We start from the raw sequence: 10,789 nt of genomic DNA on the forward strand, positions 1-10,789 counted from the left end.
TATCACAGTCCCACCCTGTGTTTATAAAAACAGTCCGTAAAGCTTCAACAATCCGGTTCTGGTAGCTGACGACACTGGTCTAAAAAATTTTTTTTTTTCAAATGGTTATATTGCAAAACAGCAAAGCCCTGCTTTGTTTTTAATAGAAATCAGAAGAGTTGCTTCACTCCTTGTGTCAACTGTGAGCTCTGCGCACAAAGCACTGTTTGGGTTGCAGTCAGCCAGTCGACGGTGAGGCAAACCACCACAGGCGGGCAGGACGCCAGTGTTGATTTCCACCAGTGCCCAGTTACTGGCACTCGCCCAGCAACACTCATGCAGAGTGGGGGGTCCCCGGCTGTTACCCACCAGCAGCACCAGCACCAGCACCACCAGCAGCAGCAGCAGCAGCAGCAGCAGCAGCAGCAGCAGCCTCTTTCAGTCTTTTCACAAGATGATCCCGCTTCCAGAGTCCAAAAACTCGCCTGGCGAGCTCCTTCGTCCTCACCCGGCAGCGGGGTTATTGCACGAAGAGAGCTGCAGTCACCAACACTGCTTTGTTGTCACACAGAGTTGGGAAAAAGAAGATGGAAGTTGTCTTATGGGGGGGGAGAGAAAAGGAAGAGGAGGAAGAGGAGGAGGAGGAGGGGAGGGGGGGGGGGGGTTGCAGGCTGCAGTGACTAGAGAGATAAAAAAAATAAGGCAACAGTTGATGTGAGAAGAGATGATGATGATGATGATGGTGAGGGCTTTCGAAAAGATATGGAGGCTCTGTCATGTCGTCAGCTACACTGAATGCAGCAGCCTTGTGTGTGGGAAGGACGTGCATGCCACACACACACACACACACAATACACACAGAGCAGGCACGACCACAATGGCTGCACTTGAATGCATCACAAATTGGCGGAAAGAAGAAGAAAAAAAACATACACATGTGAACGATCCACATTGTGATTCCACAAGGAAACTGGCACCGCGGTGATTTGACGGATTCCGCGCGCGCGCACAGCGGAAACGTCTCTGCGACCGAAGGTGTGTGTTATTGTCTAATACTGGGCGAAGAGGAAGAAAATAATAATAATAATGATAATGTAGCAGCCCGTCGCTTCGTGACTCCGCAGCCACGGTCCCTCTGGCGAACACTGGCGTGTCTCTGTGCACACACACACACACACACACACGCGTCGTCGGTAGCAAAGACCTCCACTCACCTTGGTCCGGTCGCCTCCTGTTGTCCACTTGTTACTACGGAGACTCGCCACCATGGATCCCCCTCGGTGAAGTTTCCTGGCAGTCGGACAACAAACAAACCCAACAAGAAAAAGCCGAGGCGCGCCGAACTGGGCCGAAGCTTGAAGCAGAGGCTGGTGGTGAGAAATTGTTTATATATATATATGTGAAAAAAAAAATTTAAAAAAATGACAGACGAGTACGTAAAAAAAAAAAACCCCGTGCGGCGGAGAAGGTGTGTGTGTGTGTGTGTGTGTGTGTGTGTGTGTTAGCAGCCCCGGGTGTGTGTTTTCCGGCGGTTCCCTCGGCAAACAACGAGGAGAGGTTGTGTGTCTTCGAACAGCTGTTTTCCAAAATGGAGTTGGCCGTGTCTGGGCCAATCAGAGTCCGCCTGTGGAGGCTCCCGCTCCTCCGCGCGGCGGCAGCCCGACGCTCCGCGACCACAGATTATTATACAACTTTTTATCCTCATTGGATTTTATTTATTCTGTTCATTTCCTCTGGGCCACATGAAGACTATAAGGGCCAGTCGCAAAGGAAAAAGGGAGGGGGAAGATTTTTTTTTTATTACTCATTTAACATTTCGAGATTAAAGTCGAAATGTCGAGATTAAAGTCGAAATGTCGAAATTAAAGTCAAAAATGTTGAGAATGAAGTCGAAATGTCGAGATTTAGGTCGAAATGTCGAGATTAAAGTCGAAATGTCGAGAATAAAGTCGAAATGTCGAGATTAAAGTCGAAATGTCGAGAATAAAGTCGAAATGTCGAGAATAAAGTTGAAATGTCGAGATTAAGGTCGAAATTTCAAGAATGAAGTTGAAATGTTTGAAACACGTTGACGTTCATGTGCAAACGCCCGTTGTCACCACATCGTCTCTTCCAGATTCAGCCTGTCAATAATAATAATATCGCAATTTTACAACTTGGTTAGCAGCTAGCATCAGCTAGCAAACTGGCTAACAAAACATCAACATCCGGTTGTTTGGTGCTGCTGAAAAGTGCTTCCGGGTCAAAATTTTCGACTTCATTCTGGAGTAGTTCAACTTTATTCTCGACATTACGACTTTATTCTCGAAATGCAAGATTAAAGAAAATCTCTTGTTTGGGCGGTTTCAAAAAACCAAGATGGTGCTAGCCAAAATGCTAAACTCGATGCTTCAAAATAGCAGTTCACAAACCAATGGGTGACATGCATCACAGTGGGTTGCCACTTGGGTAGAGCTAATGGACGGATGGCTGGATGGATGGACAGATGAATAGGTCTCGCAATTGAAACAGATCAAGCGAATAAGTGGTGACGCACAGGATTCACGTGATGTAAATGTCCCTCAAGCTTCCGCTCCAGGACAGAGGAAAAAGGCAATCTCATTTTTAAAGTTCACATCAATGAAATGGTGGTTTTCCCTCATCCAAGGTTTAATTGGTGCTCTTTTAATTACGTCATCTTTTTTGCACCATCTTTTTCTGCAGTGGTGGCATCACAAATTTATAGCCTACAAATATGACTGCTGGATTACACAGCATTAGTTTTAGCGAGGTATACCCAATAAACTGACGACTGAGTGAAAGAGGCCTCAAACAATACATCGCTGGTGGAATGGAAAAGGTGCCAATGTGTGATGCTCACTTGTTTGACTGTTGGTTAGACAAAATGAAAATAGACATTACCCTTTTCTGATTTTACACAGCTTTAAAAGATGAATCTGTTTTATCTATTTTTTTTAAAAGCAAAAAATGTAGATTAACCGGCAAAGAAAGTAAGGATCAGTTCCAGCCCGACACTCCAACGACTCAGTACAACCGACGCATTCATAAAGTTGAGGTTGATCACATGAGACAGTCATGACTGTTCTGAACTCCTACTGCATGAGTGTACAGCAGCACACCACGGCCGCGTTCGCCGAGTTAATGTCATGGAAACAGAAAAGCAACAGTGTCCAACAGTGTGCGCTGTCAAAATCTCTTGAAAGAGACAGAACAAAGTAATGAGCCCTGTGTGTGTGTGCGTGCGCGTGTTCCATGTGGCAGTGGTCCTGTATCGAAGCAGCACACTCACATGCCAAACCTATATTGAACCTGACCTTACAGTAAGACACAACTACTCATTGTCTAATCAGTTACATATTTTTCTTTTTTTTACAGATTAAACTGTGATGTTTAAGTCATATTAGTAATCAAACTTTGCTCCTGTTGGACAAGTTACAACCTGAAAGCGTCGCTTAAATGTCAATGTGTCTGTAATGAAATTATTATTAAGACATAAACAGAAAGGGACCATTGTGCAAGTGCCCTTTATATTCAAAGCAAATTTTGCTTGTAGGGCGTATCTACTTTTAAGTGAATGCAGGAATTTTTACACAGTGGTATATTACTACTTCTACTAAAGTAAAAAAAAAAATCCTTTTTTTGGGACCCATGAGACCAGTTTGGGAAATACAGCTCAAGTCAGCTGCAATTATATTGTGGAAAACAGCCACAATTCGCCCAGAGTCTTTCCCGTCCGCTGCCAACAACAGCATCCGCAGCGCAAACAAGACACAAACAGCCTTTTCTCCATTTGTGTTTTACTTTATTATTTACGCCACCAACGATAAATATCCTGCAACACAGTACAGCTCATTGTCACACGCACACACACACACACGCATGCTTCAATAAAAACCGTAAAAGAATGAGCAACATTATTCGAATAAGCTTCGGGCGAACCACATGGAAAACAAACCCCGCATTATTGCACATTTCTGTACATGTGTAAAATATGGCAAAACCAGACGTCCAAGGAGTCAAGACTGAATGTTCTGTTCCCCATGTGACTCATGTGGTCATGTGTTAAGACTGCGTGATGGAACACAGGCAAACGGGTAAAAAAAGGTTAAAATGAAATAATAATTAAAAAAACATAAAGCAGATTATCTGAATTTACAAAAAAATAATCCTATCGTAAGAAAAAAAATAAAACATCAGCTACACAAAGGCCTGGAAAATACTGTGTACAAGTGATACAATAAATTAATACATTTACTGATAAATCTATAACATTACTCTCTCTCTCCACCACAGCAGCATTCTATTTCCACTTCATCAGGGCTTGTTTTACTATGTAAAACAAGCCCTGATGAGAATAAACTTGAATATTGCTTTGGTAACACAAATCCAACATGGTTTATGGCGCATCCCCTATACTGACTAACAACAGTTTGTAAGGCAATGTATCAGATGGTTACATACACAAAAATTTGTCTCCATTTTTCCAACAGTTGAGGGGTGATGTAACCATGACGACAGAGCCCTAATGGCCAGGTTATGACAAGTTCATGGAAACAAACTGGAGAGTTGTGGAAAGCTGTTTTTAAGAATTGTCCTCAATGGAAAATGTTGAAAAGATAGGATCACATTTTTCCACGTGCGTCGTAAGACAGTACTTATGTGTACAGTAAAACAATCTTCCTGTCCCCACTGGCCCCTATACAGATCCCTCGCTGGAGGAGCTGAAAGACAAAATCCTCAGTCCACGTTCCAGATAAAAAAATATTTCATCAGAGTACAGCTGAAGCCAATATGAGACTTTTGCAGTCTCAGTTTAGTACCTTAATTGTGTTTCTGCAGACAGCGTGCAGAGCTGTGGTGGACAGCTAATAACATAAACAGGGAGTATGGCACCTCAAAGACAGTAAGCTCAGCAGATGTCCACTTAATTTGGCCGAGACAGTCAAGGCTTCAAAAAAAACCAAAAAAAACTACTGTATACCTCTTACATTGGATGCACATTAAAAGGGAATTTAAATGGCCACTTTGGACAGGACAATTGTTTACATGAAGCAAAACCTCTTTCAATATACATATATGGGCATGTAACTACTGCAACAAAAATGTCAAACTATCCTTCACTGTAAATACTGGAAATTAATTAATTGAGGCCACCAATAATGTCGAAACATGCGTTTCGGCTTATGTCAAAAGCCTCTTTGCCTGAGTCTGCAGCTGCCTTGGGACTATGATTGGATGCTCAGCTACATGTAAACCAGACAAGACCATCTGCCTAAAGTAGTGCTGCTTTGTTAGTAAAAAATAAATCATGTATAATATTGGCAACTTGCCCCGTTATAGTCTACACGCGTGTTTCAAATGAAACAAAAAAATGTCCTCTCAGCGATGGGAGTCTACGCATCAGTAACAGTAGTAGAGTTGGGAGCGCAGTCCCCTGAAGGTGTCGTCATCTTGCCCGCTGGCTTGCTCCCCTTCGAACAGCATGGAGTCTGGGAGCACCATGCCCTCTAGTGGATCTGGCTGGCAGAACTCCACTATAAACTCCTCCTCGCAGTCCAGCAGCAGTCGGGACCACGGGCACATGTCCAGTTGGCCCGCAGTGCCGCCGTACTCCTCTGGCAGGACCGAGCGAGGGATGTTCCGGTGCAGAGAGCGCAGGTCAGAGCCGTGGAGGATGTACTGTTCGGGAAGACAGCAAAAAAGATATACCAGCTTCATTATATAAAGTGGCTGTGATCAATATTTCATATACTGTGGAAGGTGTCACTGGAACTGATGAACCCACGAACAACTACAATGGCGTTTTTTTTTCAACAAGATCCATGAATTATTCCCTAGAAAATCTGTAAAAACGTGCATATTTCGCTATCTTAAAGATAACGCTAGCCAACATGTAATGGGTTCTTTCTTGGCCCATCCTTCCACAAGGTTCGATTTTACGTAATCCTGCTGACAAATATACCAAACAATCCGAAAGGGGCGATGATATAACCTCCTCGGCTCCTTAAAGCTTTTTGTTTTGGTTTTGAAGCCCCCAAATTTACTTTTGGTGCACTCACTAATCGTTACTAGCACCAGGCAGTAAAATAGCTTGTACACATACTAGAGGACCTAGCAGCTAAAGAACATAAAAACATAAACACATAAAAAATGTATTTCTGTCAGAAAACCAGAGCAAGCTTAGTGTTGGACATGTTGGACAGTGCTCCTCTGTATCTGCTAATTGAGAAAATAAGCAACTATATGATTAAGTTCTGTTCCACATCAACGACAGAGGCAATGACACCTTCCATTTTCCCCAGATGAACATAGACTATATAATTTTGGAGCACAGATAAAAAGGGAAGCGCACAATCAAAATGGGCCTTTGTTTCAAACAAAGGAGTCAGAGGAAATCCAAGGACGATAGTTACCCTCTCTGCCATTTTCTCCTTCAGAAACGGCTTAATTATAGCGAAGATGCCTTTGAAAATCCGCGGCTCATTAATGATGTTTACGGCCTTGATTCGGATCGGAAACCCGTCCTGTGGATCAGAGGAGAAAACTGCATTCAGAGCAGGCACGTCTGGTCCTTGTCAAACATCTTGTGTGATTTGTGTGCTAATGTAAATATTACACGGTGCAGTTCAAGAGCAATGTGTCATATTAACTACTGTCATAACAAAATGAAATAACACTTTATCTCTCGTTTCTGTCAGGTAATGGACAGGTGTTAAAGTTCTCACCTGGAGGATGCTCACAACTTTTTTGGCGAGGAATGGGCCCGGATTGGAGGCTTGCGACATTCCCACTCCGGTGTAGTCGGCCAAGATGACGATGCCGTTCACCTGCGCTTCCTCCGGCTGGATGAGCTTCTCCAGCGTCAGGTAAATGGCTCTCACGTTGTCAACAAATGGATAATCGTTTGGCTTCCATTTTCCTGTGAAAGAGGATCAGGCTAAGTATATTTAGCATAGTTGTATCTAGTCATAAAGAGATTCTAAAAAAACAAATACAGAGTTTGAGCTCTAATGAAAGTGACAACTCAATGAAAAACAGTAATTATTGAATCATTCATTGCAAAACTGCGGAATTCCTCAAATGAAGATGAAACGGACACCGACCTGGTCGGAGACAAAGGATGTATCGTCCGCTGGGGTCGGGCCGTGGCAGGACCGTGAGAAAGCCCAGGTCCAGGACGTGCTTCACCGTGGAGGGCTTCAGGTCTTGGAACACCTCTGGCCATGCTTTGCGACCCGCGTGGTAGTTGAGCAGCAGCTGCAGGGCACGGTCGTAGTCGAACTTCCTGGCCCGCAGGAAGCGCAGTAGGAAGGCGTCGTCCAGCCTCGTCCGGAGATTGGGCTGCTCCTGCAGAATCAGGTGGAAGAAGGAGAAGAGCTCGCCGGATTAGAGACGTGGTAAAAGTGGCAAAAATATTCAGAGCAGTAGAAAGAAGTGAAATTAACAATTAAGTCAAAATGTCTCAATACATGATCTACCTCAATATAGAGAGAAAGAGATATTCTTGATTTTTGTTATTGTCAACATATTACTGTTATGTTTATGTCTCTATGAATCTCAGTACGGCATAAAATTGCAAAGCAGAACCTTCAGTATCATGTCCCTCAGTGCTTGGACATCGCGGAGACGCCACTCTGGTTTCTCCTGGAGTTCCTCCCGTGCCTTGGCCACCAGCTCAGGGGTCAGGGTGCAGGAGTAGATGGGTGGAGGGGGTCCGGGGAACCAGCTGTGTCCTGCGGCAGCAGGTGATGATGATGGTGATGGGTCCACCGAAGGAGACCCGAGATCGATGGACTCATGCTGATGATCGGCCATGGACTGACTGGGAGGAGCTGTTCAGGGAAAGGCAAAACACAAAGAAGCGCTTTATGAGAAGATACTAAAGCTTTGGGCAGAAGCAAAAGCCAAAGAACAGTTTCAGCCCAGAATCTAGTCTGTCAGTTGTTGTACACAGAGGTTCAGATGTGGAAATTAGAGCCTGGCCGATATCAATTTCTGGGGGCCGATGCCAATATTGATATTTGGGAGTACAAGATTCCCGATACTGATACATATATATATATATAATATATATATATATATATTTCTTTTTTCTTTTTCTTTTAATTTGTCAACAATTTCTAAAATGTCATTTTCAAACCTTCATGACAAAGGCATGTAATCAAGGCTTGATATTTTAGTTAAACCATGAACTTGATCAAAAATAACTATAATAACTATAACTATATGAAAATACAAATACAACCAAATACATAGAACTCATAACAGACCTCTATGTTACATAAAGTGTAAACATACATGCACATTTAAAGACTCTAATCAGTTGGCCAATAATATCGGTCAATACCAATATGTCTGTGAAAGGCTAATGTCGGCCGATATTATCGCCCAACAGATATATCGGTCGGGCTCTATTGGAAATCTTTCACTTTGTTATTGTGAAGCAAAATAACAAGAAGTGACAGATCTCTTCTCTCTCCAGTTTCAGACAAACGTGGGGTTCAGGTTATGTATTGAAGAAGAGGGAAAGAGAAGAAGGAGAGAGTTGACTCGAGAAACATCTCGTCGCTCGCGTTCACTCAGCAGTGAGTCACAGTCTTATCCAACCTGACCCTCGACTACAAGTCGCTGCGACAGAACTAAACGCAGGATAATGACTGAATACCGACCCGATGGCGCGTTTGACGTTTAACCCTCTAGGACAGACGCAGGTGCCTTTTACGAGCGTCCATTGGTGAAGTGATGAAATCGCCTCAAACAGCCGCAGCGACCGAAAACCCACGAAAAATCTCAACCGAGCTGTCAGGAAAAAACCCTCCTTCCGGGTATGGGAAAAAATGGCGCGCTCTCATTGGTCCATTTGCCGCACGTGATACGCAGTGACGCAGCAGAGTGGTCGAGGATATACGTCCGTTGTTTTGATGGCTATGCTGCCTTCATGGCCCCTCGGAAAGTTACGAAAGAGGATTTGTCGCATGGTCAAAATCGAAACGAAATAGGTTTTAGTGTGTGAGTCTCTCTCAAGTACATTTATACAAAAAAAAAGAAAAGTTTTTTCAAAAACGTTACTTTTTTTAAATGACGAAATATTGTGGCACAATAGAAAAAACAAAACAACATTTCTGTAAGTTTTCTTTCGCACGGATTCAGTGAACCGAATTCCACATCTTGTAAACCCACATAAATAGAACATCTGTACTTCTTCATGCTTTATTTATAAGTAGTCTGCACTGATGGATTATTTTTAATTTTTAGGCTACATCGCTGCTGGAAGAAGTACACAGCAACATCAACTTACTCCACTACAGGTAAAACTCATGCTCTCAAAAATCACACTTAGATTAAAGTGAAGAAATATTATGCACACAATGTAGCTAAAGTAAAATAAAAGAGCAGCTTCTGCAGTAAGATGTCGCCTGATATATAAGTATATATATTTTTTAAATATATTACGCATTATTATAATTGTTAACACTAATAAGTAAGCAGCATTTCACTCTTGGTTGTAGCTTTTAGCTTCTTTAAACATATACTCCGATTTTTAAGTCCAGTTTTTCCTCTACTGAAGTACGGAAGAGTATTAGGGCCAGGCATAAGGTATAATATTATACATATATATATACTCAATATAATATTTCAACTTTATTCTCGATATTTCAACTTTATTCTCGAAATGTAAGATTAAAAAAAATCTTCCTCCTCTCATTTTCTTTCATATACCTGGCCCTAATACTCTCCCATACTCCTCAGTCCTAATTTCCAAATGGTTGCAAGTCAAATCTGTAGGGTGGTGAGTTCACTTCTTCTGAAGTTGAACCAGTTTTAGTTTAGATGGGAACTGTCACTCACAGCTGCTGACAACACCGGATGATGAGGAGCCCTAAACAGCAACACATTATTTCATAAGAGGTCACAAGTCAATGGGACTGGAACAACTCTTCCCTGGTTCACGATGATTTTTATATAGAATGTTAGTCTGGAAAGTAACTAGTAACTACAGGAGGAGTATAAGTACGAAGTAGCAGAAAATCAAAAAAGGCTCAAGTAAAGTTACTCCTCCACTGGGTAGAATGTAAATACCTGCATGTATGTTTAACCACATTTAAACTACCTGTATCATGTGGCCTATGTCATATTATTCCTGGGCAGTTTGGAGAGTTACACTTGAGAGCAGTAGATGGCAGAGTTTGCCTGCATCTTACTCAGCCACAGCCTGCAGCCTGATCACTACAGGCCACATGACCACTGCGAATTTAAAAATTAGCAAAAACAAAGCCAATGTAAAAACTTCATATGCATGCAAGTGTTTGTTGTTTTGGTAAGAAAATAATATACTGTAGGAAATATATGAGAATGCAAATAAATTTTTTGATATCTTTAGGGGTGACCTTCATGTGTGAGGCCTTCACTTGTGTAAAACCTCTGTAAGGGAAACCTAGTTTAGTCTAAACGCTGCATATTGGCAGTAGCTCATGTTTGCAGATAGTAATTAGCTAATGCAATGTTGTTGTTTTTTTTTCAGTGGAAATATATCTTTCACGTCGCCTTCCTTTCTCTCTCTGTCTTAAATCAGTGCTGTGTATAATGATTTTATGGCAGTTTATCAATCTGAGGCAACATGTTGCAATAGGCTATCAGTGAACAAGCAGCACTGCCACGTTGGACCCATTTTTTTTCTCCTCCTAAGATTTTCCAACACGTCAGTTGAGCTATTTTTTTATTTGAGAATGTGCAATCCCATTCATTCCTCAGTGAACTCATCTCTCATGATTATGCAGTGGTAAAAAAAAAATATGGTCCACAGAAAATG

At 42.3% G+C, this 10,789-nt stretch overlaps 1 protein-coding gene and 1 long non-coding RNA gene across 4 annotated transcripts; one reads left to right on the forward strand and one right to left on the reverse strand.

The window, feature by feature from the left end:
• The first annotated feature begins 841 nt into the window (after window positions 1–841).
• On the forward strand, window positions 842–9,564 carry LOC118317398. 3 transcript variants are annotated; one of them, XR_004795413.2, is made up of 3 exons: window positions 842–1,352; window positions 6,678–6,845; window positions 9,235–9,564. It is a non-coding gene; the product is annotated as an uncharacterized LOC118317398 (long non-coding RNA). The 3 variants fall into 3 exon arrangements; XR_004795415.2 differs by lacking the exon at window positions 9,235–9,564 and adding an exon at window positions 8,462–8,649; XR_004795414.2 differs by lacking the exon at window positions 9,235–9,564 and adding an exon at window positions 7,066–7,205.
• On the reverse strand, window positions 3,765–8,785 carry ttpal (tocopherol (alpha) transfer protein-like). The gene is made up of 6 exons (XM_035646030.2): window positions 8,649–8,785; window positions 7,567–7,811; window positions 7,083–7,326; window positions 6,705–6,898; window positions 6,393–6,503; window positions 3,765–5,658 (listed from the first exon to the last, which is right to left on the reverse strand). The coding sequence occupies exons 2-6, from the start codon at window positions 7,792–7,794 to the stop codon at window positions 5,380–5,382; spliced, it is 1,056 nt and encodes a 351-aa protein (XP_035501923.2). The 5' UTR covers window positions 7,795–7,811; window positions 8,649–8,785; the 3' UTR covers window positions 3,765–5,379.
• Window positions 9,565–10,789: the final 1,225 nt, after the last annotated feature.

This window comes from Scophthalmus maximus, chromosome 3 (assembly GCF_022379125.1).
Source record: "Scophthalmus maximus strain ysfricsl-2021 chromosome 3, ASM2237912v1, whole genome shotgun sequence".
NCBI lineage: Eukaryota > Metazoa > Chordata > Actinopteri > Pleuronectiformes > Scophthalmidae > Scophthalmus > Scophthalmus maximus.